This window comes from Tupaia chinensis, unplaced genomic scaffold (genome assembly GCF_000334495.1).
Source record: "Tupaia chinensis unplaced genomic scaffold, TupChi_1.0 Scaffold000242_1, whole genome shotgun sequence".
Taxonomy (NCBI): Eukaryota; Metazoa; Chordata; class Mammalia; order Scandentia; family Tupaiidae; genus Tupaia; species Tupaia belangeri.
Genome location: NW_006159720.1, coordinates 83204 through 101376, shown reverse-complemented (window position 1 = coordinate 101376; position 18173 = coordinate 83204). Strand labels below are relative to the sequence as shown.

Genomic DNA, 18173 nt, shown 5'->3' with positions numbered 1-18173 from the left:
ACCCCCCAGGGGGGATGGTCACGCCGCAATCCCTTCTCCTCCATTCTCCTCTCGGGATCTTGGGCACGCATGCACACGCGTCCGGCGTGAGTTTTAAGCCACCGGGTCCGGGACACGAACCGCGGTCGACTACGGGGGAGCCCAGCGACATAGCCATTACGCTAACTGCTGGTTCCCTAACTTGTGTTTTTGATATCACATCCATAAACTCTTCATTAGACCTACATCTTGGATATATATTTTCTCCTAAGGTTTTGTCTAAACATTGGAATAGTTTCACGTCTTCTTTAACTATTTTTACTTATTTTTTTATAAGTTTTAGGTCAACAACATGATTTGTTTTTCATTTGATTGCTTTTGCTTATGAACATTCAGTTTCTGCAGTCTTAATTTTTGTAGGATGTTCTTCTTCTACTGAATAACTTCTTCTACTGAATAACTTCTATACCTTCATTTAAAGTGTATCTATTTCTAGGTTCACTCTTCTCTTCCAGTTATTTCTGTGTCTCTTTCTTCGTTTTTCTCTTTTGGATTATTTATAATCTTTATTCAAGAAACAACACTTTCAGAAGTTGAAAAAGATCATATAATAATTTCTTAATTTAAAAAAAAATAAATACCCACTACATAAGAGATCATTCAGTAGTGAAAAATTGTTTTTTGGATATTTTTGCTATAGAGTGTATGCACTTTCCATAGGCAAAGAGACAGAAAGTGGAAGAAGTACCCCCAGGGGAATGGCCACACTGCACTCCCTTTCACTCCATTCTCCTCTCAAGATTTTGGGCACACACAAACACACATGTATCTGACATGAGTTTCAAGTCACAGGTATGGGAATTGAACCACAGTCAGCCATGTGGGAATCCAGCACCTTTACAACTATGCCACCTGCTGGCCCTGTTAAAATTTTATTTTTGATTGCAGAACTTGAATATCTTTTGTGATGACACTTTGTCACTTTATCAGAAAAATAGAGGTGTCAGCTCTAACATAATGTTAGAGCCCTATGATGATGAGGATGACAATCATTCACTCCAGGAGGAGAGCCCTTTTCTCTTTCAGGTGATTCCTCTTCAGATCCATTAGTTTCATGCTGTAGTCCTTTATTGATGACCTTAACTCTTGAAGTAATGCTAAGGGTTTGATAAGTTTTATTGTAAAGTTCTTCCAGATTTTCTCTGTTCCAGTAGAAATCAGTCTTTTCCAGTCTTTTACTGTAGTAGGCATTATAGATAAAATAGTGAACAGAATATACAAGTCCCTGCCTGCAAACGAATGTTTAGTAGAAGAGACATGAAAACAAACTATGTGCAAATCATTGAGGATGCTTCCTAAGTGTAACTTTAAACTAAAAACAAGTTAATATCATAAGTACAAGTGCAGATTAATCACCTGGTGGTGACAGACTTTGCTTTAAAAATAATCAGTTTTATTATTTCTAGGCTTGTCATCACATCCTTCCCAGTGAGGCAAAAGATCAAAGCTAAAACATCAGTTATGGTACATGAAGAGTATTTTATAATTTATTTTACCATATGCTGCAATGAATTTTAAACAGAATATTCACAAACATTTCCCAGGTTCTACCTAGGGCATTTTTTACCTCTTTGTTTCTAAAACTGTAGATCATGGGATTCAGCATGGGTATTACCAAAGTATAAAATAACGAGGCCACTTTACCAGTATCAGAGGAATTACTGGATTTGGGCTGCACGTACATGAAGAACAGAGTACCGTAGAATACAACTATCACCATCAGGTGAGATCCGCAGGTGGAGAAGGCCTTGTTTCTGCCTTCCGGGGAGTTCATCCTGATGATGGCAACAAGGATCAGAATGTAGGACATGAGGACTATCAGAAGAGAAGATAACAAATTAAAAACTGAAAAGGAGAGGATTATCAATTTAATTTCACGTGTGTCTGAGCAGAGCAAAGTTATCAATGGCAGACTATCACAGTAGAAATGCCTGATGACATTATGGCCACAAAACGATGAAATAAAAATTTTTATGATGGTCAACAAAGACAAAAATACACTGTAGAGATAAGGAATTGCCACTAGCACCTGACACAATCTTTGTGACATGATGACTGTGTAGAGCAAAGGGTTGCAGATGGCCATATAGTGGTCATAGGCCATCGCCGACAGGATGAAAATTTCACTAATGATAAACAGACTGAAGAAAGTGAGCTGAGTAGCACACCAAGTATAGGAGATTGTGTGTTGATCTCCAACAAAATTCACTAGCATTTTGGGTCCCACAGCTGTTGAATAACCAAGATCTGTGAAAGCCAGGTGTCTGAGGAAAAAGTACATGGGTGTTTGCAACCTGGAATCTATCTTGGTGAGGAGGATCAGGCCCAGGTTTCCCACCACTGAGAACAGGTACACAATGAGGAAGAGCCCAAATAATGGGGCCTGCAGCTCTGGGAGTTCTGTGATTCCCGTTAGGATGAACTCTTTCAGAATTGTTAGGTTGTGTTGGTCCATCCAGGCCATGCAGGCAACCTATCCTGAAATAGATATACAAAAAATGTTAATTTCTATTATATATGACTGAGAAACATATGCATAACTATAATTATATATGATATATTTATATTTATGTAATTATACTTCATATATAATGTACATAAGCACATACATAAAATAGGTATGGGGAAGAACAATTCATCAATTTCTTTGCTCAAAAAATTCTTTACTATATTTAACTTTCTGGAGTCTATTTTTTTAGGTTTTTGCCATAGGGCATATGAACTTGACAGAGAGAGACAGAGATAGAGAAAAGGAAAGTGAGAAAGCACCCACCAGGGAGGATAGCCTTTTCCTCTAGTCTCCTCTTGGGATTTGGGGCACATATGCATAGGTGCCTGGTGTGATTTTCAAAGCACTGGCTTGAAACTAGACCCATTGCAGACCATATGGAAATCTACCACTTTAACCACTCTCTCCCATGCTGGCCCCCTAAAGTATTTTTTTTTAACTTAAAATATAAACAAAAGTTTGCAACAAACAAGAGACAGTTTAATAAAGAAAGAAGCTCAGGACCTGCAGTTAGCGTAATGGCTTTGTCACTGAACTCCCATGTAGTCGACCATGGTTCAAGTTCCAGACCCAGTGGCTTAAATTCACACCGAGCGCGTGTGCGTGCACGCCCAAGATCCCGAGAGGAGAATGGAAGAGAAGGGATTGTGTCCTCGCAGGGATTGTGTCATGGCCATCCCCCCTGGGGAGTAATTTCTCGCTTTCTGTCTCTCTCTTTCTGGCGAGCGCATGCGCCCTATAGCAAAAACAGCTACAAAAAAAGAAGAAGAAGAAGAAGAAGAAGAAGAAGCAGCAGCTGTTAGATCATGTTAAGAAAGTGTTGTGAAGTTTTGAATTACATGCCTACTAGTCCTTATTTCATGGTTCATGACAGTCATTCCTACATTATGGTGAGGCTACCTGTTGACAAAGGGGGTAATATGGACATTGTTTTTAAGGAATTGTTCGCTGTGTGTTTTGACTTATCTGCTATTTCCATGAAGGATTAATTTAGGGGTTTGATTTCATTTTACCATTTAGGATTATTTGAGCTGGAACAGCCACTTGAGTAGACTTTGTGGAAAGAATTTAATCAAGTATACTAACTGCCATTGCATAAGGCAAAGTCGTAACAGACAGGTCAAGGGGCAGCAGACAAACCAAAATGTCTGTGAAAGAGGTGGCAAGAGAAGGAGATGGATGGGGAAATAAAAGCTTTAAAAAGCTTCCACTTTTATGGGGAAATCCTGTGTTTTGTTGTTGTTGTTGTTATTTTTGTTATTTATTTTATAGAGAGATTTTTGATATAGAGTGGGTGCACTCACCAGAGAGAGAGAGAGAAAGGAAGTGAGAAATCACCCCCCAGGAGGGATAGCCATGCCACAATCCCTGCTCCTCCCTTCTCCTCTCAGGATTTTGAGCATGCATGCACACATGCCTGGCATGAATTTAAGTTGCTGGGTCCAGGATTCAAACTGTGGTAAAACTTCATGGGAATCCAGCTATGTAACCATTATCATTATGCCATCTGCTCAATTTCTGGGAAATATTGAAGGCTAAACACATATCCAGGTCTAGAACAATGCTAGAAAAAAATCAGGATGGCCATGCCAGAATCCCTTCTGCATTCTCCTCTTGGAATTTTGGACATATATGTACAAGCATCCTGTGTGACTTTTAAGCCTCTGGGTCTGTTATTGAAACCATGGGCAACTATTTGAAAGTCCAGCAATGTAACCGTTATGCCATCTGTTGGTCCCGAAAAAGTAAACTTTCAACTTTGAGCTCTAGCTGAACTTTAGGCTCGACATAAGCAGGAAGTGAAGGATAATACAGTTTTAAATATCCTGGCTAAGAGTTCCCACAAAGACAATCTGAAGAAAGAAAAAAATCTGCCATTTTTGTCCTTATATTTTCCTTCTGCCAATTGAAGGATATTACTGGAGAATCACTAATTGACTGGATAGATTTCTTTAATGACACACCAAAAAGAACCATCTTACTACAATAATTTAGAAAAGTAATTAAGAAAAAAGAATTTCTAAAACAAGTGTAGAAAAATAAATAACTATAACCCACAATAACAGCAATACAAATTCAGTAGATAGTAGAAAGTATGATTTCTTGTATAACCCTATTGAGATATTCAAAATATCTGGGGTCAGCAGGTAGTGTGGTGGTTAAATGTGCTGGATTTCCATGTTACCAACAATGGTTCAAGTCCGAGACGTAGTGGCTTGCTTTTTCTCTTTCTTTTTCTCTCTCTCTCCCTGTGTCTCTTTCTGGTTAAATTAAAAAAAAATAATAACAACTAACAGAATTAAATAATTCTTTGTAAAAAGATTTTCAAAACATCAAATGCTAAATAAAAAATTATGAGGCATGCAAAAACCAGGAATATTCCCCATTAATGGGATGAACAAAGAAAATTGATAGGAACTATTTTTGAGGAAACTCAGAAATTGGATTTAATAAGACAAAGATTTAACTGTCTTACCAACATAATGATAATGAAATTTCCAGAAGAAAAGAAGAGATGGAAAAAAAGGCAGAAAGACTATTTGGAGAAATAATAACCACATATTTCACATATTAATGAAAGATGTGTATGTGCACATCCAAGAAACTCAAGGAACTGCCAGTATAACAGAAGCTCAATGAACTCCAATTAGAAGAGATCGAAGGAATTCACATGAAATTAGAAGTGGTGAGAAAGTGATCTATGAGATAAGAGATAACATTAATTAGATTTTTGACTGACCACTCATAAGAAACCATAGAAGCAGGGAGACAGTGGGATAACATGAACTACTAATGAGTTTTCCAAGAATTGCATATTTGAAAAAATATTCTTCAAAAAGGAAGAGATTAAGACAGAAACAAAAGCTGAGGATGTGTTTCAATAGTAAACATGCCCCGCACCAAAACTAAAGGATGAGTTTTAGGATAAAATGAAAAGCTTCTGGACGGTAACTACAATCCATAGAAAGAAATATAAAACAAGAGTAAAGGTAAAAAAAAAAATTAAATTACACACAAGTATTTTAAAAGCTAATGTCATTGTTTTTTTGGTTTGTAATTCTTTTTTTATCCTTAAAAGCCATATGCATAAATAGTAATTATAGATCTATGTTAATTTGTGTATAATATGTAAAGATGTCATTTGTACAATAGCAACATAAAGTAGGAGTGGAAGTGTATGGAAGCAGAAGTTTTGTATGCTATAGAACTTCAAAAGGCATTAATTCATACTAGGTTCCTTTGAATTTAGGAGTTGAATTATAATCTTCGGGATAACCACTAAAAAATAAACAAGAAAAGACAGAAGAGGAAATGAAAAGATAATTACATAGTACATTAGTATAAAAATGAATAAATAAGATAACAATGGTGAAGGAACTGAACATATATTAAAAAAATTAAATAGGGAAGTCCAGATTAAGTACTTCCTCATTAGTGCAATGGATTAAACATTTCAATGAAATGGCAAAGATTAGAATAATGAGTTAAAAATGATTTGACTATTGTGTACAAGAGTCACTTTAGATTAAGAAACATGATAGGTTAAAAGTGAAAAATGTATTCCAGGCCAAAAAAATAAATAAACAAACAGGCTATAATATGTCAAGAATTTTATGAGACAAAGAAATATATTATCTACCTTGGAAAAAGAGCCAGTCCACCAAGAAAGTACAATTATAAGCAGAGTCCCAACTGATATAATAAAACAATTGTCAAAATTTCTGGGAGATAGTCAGTTTTACAGTAATCATTAAGAGTGTTCACTATAGATAGAAATGTTTAATATTGCATAGAACAAATAGACAAAGATCAATAAAATATATCTCGCACTTAGAAGTTCTTAGCAACATCATTCATAATAGACTTTTAAAATGTAGAAACAACCCAACTGCCCTTCTACTGATGAACAGATAAACAAGACGATACTATAAAATATTAATCAGCCATAAAAAGCAGGAAAGTATTGGACCTGTTCCGCTGCTAACCGGTAATGCGCAGCTTGGGAGAATCAGGATCTCACATGATGACTATGGTTTGAATGCAACTGTCAGTTTGAAACATGTCAGGCAAACACCACATACTCAAGATCCAATGGGCTATAGGTCTGGAGGAAGGGGGTTGTGGCATGAACAGACAACCTGTGGAGGGTGCTTCTCCCCCTCTATGTTTTATCTATTCCTCCCACTTTCTCTCATGTGTACATGTGCATACTATTATCATGAAAAAAAAAGTATTGATACATACTGCTACATGGATAAGTCCTGTAAATGGTATTCTAAGTGGAAGAAGTCAGGCATGAAAAGCAATACATTGGATAATTTGATTTATATGAACTATTTAGAACAAGAAAGTCTACAAAGGTGAAAGGCAGATTAACTGTTTCCAGGGTCAGAAGAACAAGGAGGAAAGAAGGGGTAGGGAATGATTAATGGGCCCGAGAGTTTCCATTTGAAGCAATGAAAATTTTTTGCATCTAAATAGTGGTAGATATACAATATTTTGAATGTATTAAATGACACTGAATTATAAATTTTTAATGGTTGAAATGCAGGATTTTTGTCTCAAAAAGTCCTTTTACATCATAACTGTTTTGTTACATTTAGATTTATATTACAAATCATGATAAGACAAATGTTATGATCGATCTAGTCAACATAAATAAATGTGATTTTTTTCTTTACTGGATTTTAGTTTTTAAAAATCATTTAGTGAGAAGCCATTAGGTAGCAAGGTAATTAAGGCACTGGACTCCCACATAGCTGACCATAGTTCAATTCCTGGACATGGTAGCTTGCTTCTCACTTTACCTCTCCCTCTCTCTGTGTCTCTCTCTGGTGAGCTCATATGCCCTATAGCAAATTAAATATATATATATATATATATATATATAATAAATATAATTTTAAAAAATCACCAAAGCATCTATCTGGTGGAGTGGTGGTTAAGGTATCTGGATACCACAAGGCTGACATATTGAAGTGCTGGAGCCACAGTGGCTTGCAAACACTCTCGGTGGTATGTGTACATGCTCAAAATCCCTAGAGGAGAATGGGAAAGGGATTGCAGCATGGCCATCACCCCTTGGGGGCAAGAGGTGCTTTTTCACTTTCTCTCACTCTTTCTGTTTCTTTCCGGTGGGAACATATTTTCTATAGCAAAATTTAAAATAAAAGTCACTGAGTAATGTTTATGATGATTATATATTACTAGTCACTACTTTAAATAGTATAAATAGAAAGATTTTTGCATAGCTAATTCACTTTCATTCATCTAATAGAATCAAATTTTATTGTTATTTTGAAATTACAGTAAGAATAGCATTCTCTGAGTGATTTGACTAAGCCAATTGAAACATGTAGTTTTATAAGAAATTTATTAATATAATAACTAACCTACCATTATCTCATAACAATGATAACCAATAAAAATGATATCCATTTCCTGCTCACTATATTTTAATTCTTGACTTATTTATGGAACCTAAATTAATTTTAAAGAAAAGTACATTTGTTGTATGTTTTAGTGGTTATGAAAAAATTATGCAAAGTTCATAAAAAAGAGTAAAAATCATTTCTGATTCTCATTCAAGAGGTTGAAAAATGAGTTCTTTTCTAAATCCATGCTATAAATACTAGTTTCTATATTTGTGAGAAAAGATATAAACTATTTCTCTAACCACCCTAACCACGTAGCTTTATTTTTATTTATGTTATTTTATATGGTTATTAAAGATGACTTGCCTCTGACCATAAAAATATTAATTCCTCCTTATAAATTACATCATCATTTTATCAGATTTTCAAAACATGGAAATACAATGGGAAGACCTTAAAATTGGAAATTCTTTGAAAAATTAGACTGAGTAGAGGTGTTTGAAAAGTTAACTAATTCTCAAGTCCTATCAAGCTTCCTACTGCCAAATATGGCTTTCAACTCTAAAATACACAGTGGACGATAATGTGTTTGTGCCGTGAGAGAGCAGAAAAACATGCATGTATATACATTAATTTAAGTGGTTGAGAGCTGGGCTCCCACATAGTCGACTGTGGTTTGAGTCCCACATCTGGCAGCTTGCTTTGTCACTTTTCCTCTCTCTGTCTCCCTCTGGTCAACTTAAAATAATAATAATAAATAAAATTAAATATTTAAAAAAGAAAAAAAAAGAAAGTAATTGTTGGGACCAGCAGTTGGTGTAATGGCTATGTTGCTGGACTCCCATGTAGTCGACCGTGGTTCGAGTCCCAGACCCAGTGCCTTAAACTCATGCCCGGTGTGTGTGCGTGAGTCTAAGATCCCGAGAAGAGAATGTAGGAGAAGGGGTTGCGGTGTGGCCAACCTCCCCTGGGGGGTGATTTCTCACTTTCTGTTTCTCTGTCTCTCTGTCTTTCTGGTGAGCGCACGTGCCCTAGAGCAAAAACCTCTCCAAAATAAAAAAGAAAAAAAGACATTGTTGAGTGGATAAAAAATAAATAAATGAGAGTTGGGAAAAATCAATTTTAAGCAAAATATTTATTCCTTCTCTTTTACTTTAAAAAAACTTCTTTTTTAAACAAATATTTGTTCAGGTTTTAATATTATTTTTCTCCATGAGAGGTACATTTCATTCTTTAGGTTACAATTTGATCATGTTTTAAAGTCTCCTCTAAGCCTTGTAGGTAAGAGACAAGTCCAATCTGACATTGTGGACTGAGGGAAGACACCAGATAGTAAGGCAGACCCTTTTACCATTTGCTTTGGTCTCACCAAAAGTAGTACTTTAAAAATGATTCTGATCACTTCAATGATATTGGTAAATATATGAAATACAGATGACATATTTGAAACAAAAAAAATACATAACCACGTAAATATTGATGTAGTCTCTTTATTTTAGAGGTAACTAGAAAGCCCTGTGGAAATCCATTATTTGATTATCAACATTTAAAACAAATTTGATGAACTATGAGTATCAGTGTCACGCTTCACATCTTAGTTTTGGATCCAAGTGAAGTAAAATAATTGTAAAAATCTTAGGAATATGAGGATGGAGTTTCCTCATAACAATAACTCTCTTTTCAAAAACTGAGTTTTTGTTTCAGTTTTTGCTTTTATTGTTCAAAGAATGTCAATTAACTACATGGAAGCATAGGTTTAAATTTCACCAAAGACTGTAATAAAGATAGTTGCAGCATTGCACCAGCCCAGAAATTCAGTTATCAACTGGTTTGATAAAGCTGTGGCTTTAATTGTCTAGAGAGACTAACCAAGAGTCACTGGGATTCTGAGGAATAGTCACAAGGACAGGAGACATCTACTTACCTCTAATGAGGAATCTGCGTGTGCCCCGTGTGTTCCTAAGATCACCCACTAAGAATAATTTATGTGTTTCTTTCCTCCTTTGAGATTATCCCTGAGCAGAAGGAGTGCAATTTGTAAATTTGCCTGAAGGATTCGATAGCTTCAAAACAAAAGCTAATGGGATACCTGGCAATTACATGGAGGACTTTCTTATTCCCATACAAGTAAAGCAGTGCTGGCTGCGTATCTACAGCTCCTCTTGGTTAAGTCTTCTCAACTGCAACCCAGAGATATGCAATCAAAACATTGTAGCTACAAGACATTTTTTTTTCCTTATAAGTCTTTTCAGTCCTTTTAAAACATTTTTTTTATGGCCTTATGACCGAGGACACAATACTGAAATGCTTAAACAGTGCCTATTATATTGCTTTAAAAATTCACATGGAAAATACCATATATGTATATTGGTCTTATATTTTGTAGCATAAAACTTTATTTTCAGAGTAGAATATTTATTTGAACAAATACATGTATCATGCATAAAAGTTTAAAAACTTAGTACATCAGGGCTAGCAGATGGCGTAGTGGTTAAGGTGCTGGACCCTCATATGGGGAACCGAGGTTTGAGTCCTGGACCCGGAGGTTTGGGACACACCAAGCACATGCGTGTGCATGCCCAAAATTCCAAAAGGAGAAAGGAGGAGAAGATTTTGTTCGTGGCCATCACCCCAGGGATGTGATTTCTCACTGTCTCTCTCAGTCTCTCTCTGTGTCTCCAGCAAACACACATGTCATATAGCAAAAGTCACTCTCTAAAAACAAAAGCAAAAACAAAAGAAACAACACAGCTATGTAACCAGAATCTGGATTAAGCAGCATCAACAAAATAAAACATTATCGGCATGCCCAGAAGAATCCTTCATTCTCCTCTTCACTGTTAACTGCTATAGGTCACACACACTGGTCACAGAGAAAGAGACAGAGAGGGAAAGTGAGAAAATACCCCATGGGGAGATGACCACTCTGTAATTCCTTTCTTCTCCATCCTCCTCTCAAGATTTTGGGCACACATGTACAGGTGCCTTGCCTGATTTTCAAGCCTCCAGGTCCAAGTCTCAAACCACAATCAGCCATGTGGGTATTCACCCTCTTAACAACTATGCCACCTGCCATCCCCCATTACTTTCTATGAATAAAACTCACCACATGTCACATTTTTTGTGTGTCTTGGTCCTTTCATTTAATATATGGTCACAGGTAGTTCTCATTTGCTCACTCTCATTTGTTTTTTATTTTTGTTTTTTGAGAGGTTTCTTGCTATAGGGCGCGTGCGCTTGCCAGACAGACAGAGAGAGACAGAGACAGAAAGCGAGAAATCACTCCCCAGGGAGGATGGCCACGCCGCAATCCCTTCTCCTCCATTCTCCTCTCAGGATCTTGGGCATGCATGCACATGCGCCCGGCGCGAGTTTTTTTTAAGCCACCGGGTCCAGGACACAAACCGCGGTCGACCACGTGGGAGTCCAGCGACATAGCCATTACGTTAACTGCTGGTCCCGCTCACTCTCGTTTCTATGCAAGATTCAATACTAGGGATATATCACAGGTTAGTTATTTATTACATTATGGTCAATCACTAGGATTAAACTATTTTAGAGGTTTTAGGAATAGTGAGAGTATGAGCATTCTTTGCATGTTTTAATTAACATTACCTGAATTTCTATTTGTGTATATTTCTTAAACTGAAATTGCAACAGCTTAGAGTATGCATTTTCAACATTAGTAAATATTGCGGAGTGTGTTTCCAGAGTAGCTATATCAGTGTTCACTACCATCAGTAAGACATAATAGTTGTGATTGCTTAACATCCTTGTTAAAAACTTAATATTTTTGTTGTTTTCTTTTTAGTCATTATGGGTAGAATGAGTATGCCTGTCATTTTATTTTCTATTTTCCTAATGCTGAATAAAATTGAGAGCCTTCCTATATGTTTAATAGACATGTATGTATTTCCTTTTGAGGTGTGCTTAGTCATATATTTTCTTTTTTTATTGTATTTTTCTGGGTTTTTTTTTTAGAATTACTTTTATATTTTGAATAGGAAACCTCTGGCAGATGTATGTCTGATTATTTAGGTCTCATAAAAAGAAAAATCTTCCCCAGTGTGAAATCTGTCCTCTGTCTGGGGTCAGCAGGTAGTGTGGTGGTTAAGGCCCTGGACTCCCACATGGCCTCTCTCTGAGGAATGTATCCTCAGAATGGCTAGGACAATCTCAATACATAGGTTGATAGCTATTGTCTTTGCTATATCTTAATTTATAGTCTATATAAATGTTACTTTGGAATATAATTCATCTAAGACTTTGTTATCACACACAAAGCTGATATGTCTTTATACTTTATAGTATTGATGAAAAATGAATCAATGATTCAATGTGTGTGTGTTACCTGGAACTAGTTCTTAAAGATTTTGTACATTGTGATTTTTGTTTTGTTTTATTTTTAAAGTGGTGGTACTAATTTACCTGGTACTAACTTGAGTTTTCTTTAAATTTACATTCATTTTTCCAGACTGTGACTTAACTTCCTGTCAGGGTTATAATAGTAAACAGGGGGAGGGACCAGCAGTTAGTGTAATGGCTATATCACCTGACTCCCATGTAGTTGAATGTGGTTCGAGTCTCGGACCCAATGGCTTAAACTCATGCTGGGCACATGTGCGTGCGTGCCCAAGATCCTGGGAGGAGAATGGAGGAGAAGGGATTGTGGTGTGGCTATCCCCCTGGGGGGTGATTTCTCGCTTTCTGTCTCTCTGTCTCTCTTTGTCTTCCTGGTGAGTACACCGTGCCCTAAAGCATTAAAAAGGTAAACAGGGGAGAAATATGTTTAGCAGGATATTACTCCATGCTAGACATTCCAGCCCTTAATCCAGCCTCTTAGATCATGACCATAACTGAACAATCAATGCACTATTCCTTCGATTATTCATCTTCTATTTATGCAACGCTTTTAACAACATTCTAATATGTTTTATTGATAGAAGTTTATTTAAAATAATAATATGTTGCAACAGCATCTTATTGAAATATGCTTATTTTAATGAAAAGAATTAAATGCATTTTAGGATGCTAAAACCTAAGGAGTATGAGGAAATCAGAGCTAAGATAGAGGTCACTGGCCTTGGTTTTATATTTAAAATTTCCTTTAAATAAAGGTGTATTGTACATTAATGAGGAAAAAAAAAGGGTGAAATTATATTACAGAATAGCACACATGCACAACAGCATCCCATAAAGATGATATTTATGTTAATTCCTGTATGTGATGTGAAATTATTTTGTGTAGTAAAGCCACAGGATCTACTTAAAAATATTAGATAGAACTTAACACAAATAAATGTATATATTCAGAGAAAGTACCTGAGTAAGCCTTATAGTCTACAGTTTTAAATATATATATATATATATATAGAGAGAGAGAGAGAGAGAGAGAGACTAGCAAATGGCATAATGGTTATGTCACTGGACTCCTATGTAGTCAACAACTATTTGAGTTCCAGACCCAGTGACTTGAAACTCATGCTTGGCATGTGTGTGTGTGTGTGTGTGTGTGTGTGTGTGTGTGTGTGCATGCTCAAGATTCCGAAAGGACACTGGAGAAGAAGGGATTGTGGCATAGCCATCCCTCCTGGGGGCTGATTTCTCATTTTCTATCTCTCTGTTTCTTACTGTCTCTCAGGAAAGTACACACACCCTACCAAAACCAAACCAAACCAAACCAAACAAAACAACACAACTCTCTAAAAAACACTTTTTTGGGGGGGAGGTTTTTGCTATAGAGCACATGCACTTGCCAGAAAGACAGAGAGACAGAAAGGAAGAAATCACTCCCCAGGGGGATGGCTATGTTGCAATCCCTTCTCCTCCATTCTCTCTTCAGGATCTTGGGGACGCATGCACACATGCCTGGCATGAGTTTAAGCCACCGGGTCCAGGACTTGCATGGGAGTCCAGCAACACAGCCATTACGCCAACTGCTAGTCCCTAAAATTAAAAAAAAAAAAAATAGGAAAAGAGAATGCGAACACATACACACATATCTACATACATATGTATATGAAAAAAGAAGATTATTGGTATAAAGATTTTGAAGTTCCAATTTAAAAAATAAAGAAAGAGAGAATCCAGACAGTAGCACACTTAATATATTTATTTAAACATTGAATATTGAAATATTTTGAGAATAATAAGAGTATGAAGCCAAGGAAATGCATCTTTTTTTCTTTTCTTTTTTTTTTTAAGTTCTGCCTAATAACTTTTCTACTTGATGGTTGAATTTCATGATACTGGGCTAAGAAAAAAGTCTGATGTTGATCTATACATGATGGTGCAGGCAATAGGAACAACTCCTTCAAGATACTGGAGACCATGCAGGAAAGCTCTAGGTTCCAGTTCTGAGTCTCCCTGGACACACAGGGAGAGCCCATAAAAGTACCTACTGTTTTGGCTGGCTGCAGTGCTGAGGGGAGGACTGTGGTGTGAAGATATTGTTAGGGGTGCCCCATATCAATAAATAAATAAATGGATTAGCAAATAAATAAATTCGGTCTCTGTACTATATAACCAGATTTACATAATGTTAAAAATAATGAAAATATAGAACAAAAGGGATGACTTGGGACTGTGAAGGAAGAAGAATGTGCAGAAGTCATCACAAGCATATATATTTGTACATGCCACTCCACAAATTAGTAATATAGCATAGTCCAAATCACAGAATGATCTACTTCTGCTTCCTCCGATTAGGGTTATGAATTGATGCTGTTACACAAAGTATCTTAATAAATGTATACAAACGCATGAAACAAATTTGAGGCAGGTAAGCCTCAAGAAAAGGGGGCAAGAGGAATTATTCATCATAAAGTAAGTTTCTTATGCAATGAAACAAAGACAATGTGGTCACAGTATTATGTTTAAACATTTTTACCAGAGGTATGTGCACTTACAAAGACAGAGAAAGAGAAGTAAAGGAAAGCAAAAATATACCCTCCATGGGGCATGATCACACTGCAGTCTCTTTTCCATTTCTCCCTCCTTTCAAGATTTTGGTATTCTTGTTTTTTTTAAGGATAAAATAGCAAGAACTCACTAAAAAAACAAGACTGGAATAAAGATCAAGCACATAGGAAAAATTTGTAAAATTCTGGAAACTTCTGTAACAGACCTTAAGAAACTTATCCTTTTAAAAAAAAAAATATATCCTTGATCTAATCCTTTGAAAACCACACTGTCTCATGCAAAGACTTGCAATGATTGCTGTCATCAAGCTAATCAACATATGCATCATCCTCGTAGTAACCTTTCTGTGAGTGTGGTAAGAGCACCTGATATCTTCTCTTACCAAATTCCATTTATGTGTATACTCAGCAGAAGAATTACTGAGTCATGTTTTATATTTGCTCTACTTGTATTTATCTATTTATTTATTTTTGAGAGACCTCCATGCTATTTTTCATAATGACTCCATCAATGAAATTTATCTGAATTAGTAGAGCTCCTGATACAGACAAATGGACACAGACAGAATTGGATGCCTCACTGGTCCTCTTAGCTGCTAAAGTGCTAAGTATGTTAAATTGATAGATTGCCTGGGATTTTTCTGTGAAAGTAATGGAATTGGAGAAAAAAAGGAAGCACTTTAAGGCACCCCATGGAATCAGCACATTAAAGCAAATTCAGATGACCAGTTTCTTCTGATCATAACACTACTGAGTTTAATTTATCGCAATCACATTAGACTTTAACACAATTGTAGAGACAATGAATGTCAAAACAGGAAGAATGAGTTTAGACAAAATATAAATATACCCAAACACATATATAGACTCTGAAAACTTGTTTGGAGTAGATGAAGATAATACAAGGATAAATTTAACTATTCTCTGTACCTAATATTCTACCTTACTCCTATGAAACTAGGTCACTGTTCCAACCAACTCTTGCAGTTTATAGTACCCTAAATATTTGGTTAACCTATAAATTTTACTTACTGGTTCAGTTTATAATTCATATTTCACACTAAGTAAGGCAAAGTCTTCTACTGCCGTGGACACAAATGTTTTGAATGTATGACACTCACACCATGATTGGTGCATAGAGGCAGTCTCTAAACATTGGCCAGACCCATTTGTAATTGCTATTCTTTTGCAGACACACAGATGCAAGTTCTATGTCTCCAGCATAATTTATCTGCATTATATTGTACAAAAACTTTAAGAGAAAATATTAGATACATTTTTCCATGTTCTTTTTAGAGCATATTTTACATCTTTGTTCCTCAAGCTGTAGATCAAGGGATTCAACATGGGGATAATCAAGGTGTAAAAGAGAGAAGCCACTTTATCGGTGTCAAAGGAATGACTGGATTTAGGCTGCACATACATAAATATCAAAGTCCCATAGAACACTGTGACCACGGTCAGGTGGGATCCACAGGTGAAGAAAGCCTTGCGCCTGCCCTCAGAGGATTTCATCCTGAGAATGGCTAGGAGAATGAGCAGGTAAGACACAAGGACTATCACAAGAGATGAAATTAAATTAAAAACTGAGAATATCATAATTATCAATTCAATTTCATGTGTATTTGAGCAGAGCAAGGGTAATAAGGGGAGACAATCACAATAAAAATGACTGATGACATTGAAGCCACAGAAGGGTGAAGTGAAAATCCTGATGGTAACTGTAAGAGAAACAAATGTGCCATAGAGATAGGGGATTGCCACCAGCACCAGACACACCCTTTGTGACATGATGACTGTGTAGAGCAGAGGGTTACAGACGGCCACGTAGCGGTCGTATGACATCGCTGACAGAATGAAAAATTCAGTAACTATGAATACTATGTAAAAAGCTAGCTGTGTGGCACAGAAGCAGTAGGAGATGGTATTCTGTTCCACCACAAAATTTGCTAACATCTTCGGTCCCACAGCTGTGGAATAACCAAGATCTGTAAGAGCCAGGTGTCGGAGGAAAAAGTACATGGGGGTTTGCAACTTGGAGTCCACCTTGGTGAGGATGATCATGCCCAAGTTGCCCACTAACGAGGTCACATAGATGATGAGGAACAGCCCAAGTAATGGAGCCTGCAGATCAGGACGGTCTGTGATTCCCAGGAGGATAAATTCATTCACCACTGTTAGATTGTGCTTTTCCATCCAGGTTTATCAGAAAACCTGTTCTTGATAGATACATCAGCATAATCAATAGGTTTAAGTTGTATCAGCTGGCAGTATTTTATTATACAAAACCAACACATATAAAATGAGTCCTAATTTCAAATTTGGAGTATCTTAAAATAAACCTACTTTCTGCAAATAAAATATACATAAGTATATAGAAAGAAACAGAGATAGAAATGGAGATGTACCAGACAAAGAAATAAACACAATCAGAGATAGAGTTGGAGATAAAGATAGTGATAACTTGTATCCTAAATAACATGGCAATGAGTAGAGACATTTTGGTGGTCACCATTGAAATGTGGATGCATCTGTAGACTCTAAGAAGGCCAAAACCATAGGTTTTAGGTATACAAGGATTAAGCTTTACTATTTGTGTTTTGTATAATAAATATTACATAATTACATTTATAAAATTGCAATCACATCATATGACATAATTTGTATTTTACAAGACAATCTTTTAAAAAATTACATTAATGTATGTAAATATCATGAGCCCCAACATCAAAATATAGTACTATGAAAGCTCTTCTCTCTACTGTTCATGTAGAAGGAAGGAAATGCTATCCAATTACAATAGTGAGTATTTGTTATTATGCTGGAAAGCATCCCAGGAAGTACACCCAGGCAGATATAGTCTCTGCTATACCTACCTTTGTGGTACGTACAAATGAATACTTTGGGAAATGGTGTAAATTACCTAAATCTTTTTGTCCACATCGATGAAATCAGATTTTCCTTTAGAGTTGTGGGAAAAGTTAAGTTAGAATTGACTGTTTCAGTGGCTAGCAGGTGACCTGGTGGTTAAAGGCACTGGACTCCTGCATAGCCAACCATAGTTCAAGTCCTGGACCTAGAGGCTTGCTTTCAATCACTTTCCTTCTGTCTCTCTCACTGTCACTCTCTGGTCAAATAAATAAAGTTAAATGAAATAATTCTTTAAACAAGTAATTAACTGTTTCAAGTATTTGGTGTCTAGAATTATCACCCTAATAGCAAGCACATTGTGGGCATTTTGAGTTTGCTGTTATTTTAACTGGAGACAATATATTACACCAAATGGGTTTTCTTTCTTTTTGATTTTATTATTTTTTTTTGAGATTTTTG

General features: G+C 36.2%; 2 protein-coding genes across 2 annotated transcripts; both read right to left on the bottom strand.

Annotated features, from left to right (window-relative positions):
- Positions 1–1032: 1032 nt before the first annotated feature.
- On the bottom strand, positions 1033–2494 carry LOC102478409 (olfactory receptor 8K3). The gene is made up of 2 exons (XM_006148736.1): positions 1591–2494; positions 1033–1181 (listed from the first exon to the last, which is right to left on the bottom strand). Exons 1-2 carry the CDS (start codon positions 2492–2494, stop codon positions 1033–1035), a joined length of 1053 nt encoding a protein of 350 aa, XP_006148798.1.
- Positions 2495–16097: 13603 nt separating this feature from the next.
- Positions 16098–17039, bottom strand: LOC102470819 (olfactory receptor 8K3). Its single transcript, XM_006148720.1, has one exon. It carries the CDS (start codon positions 17037–17039, stop codon positions 16098–16100), a length of 942 nt encoding a protein of 313 aa, XP_006148782.1.
- Between the last annotated feature and the right edge of the window lie 1134 nt (positions 17040–18173).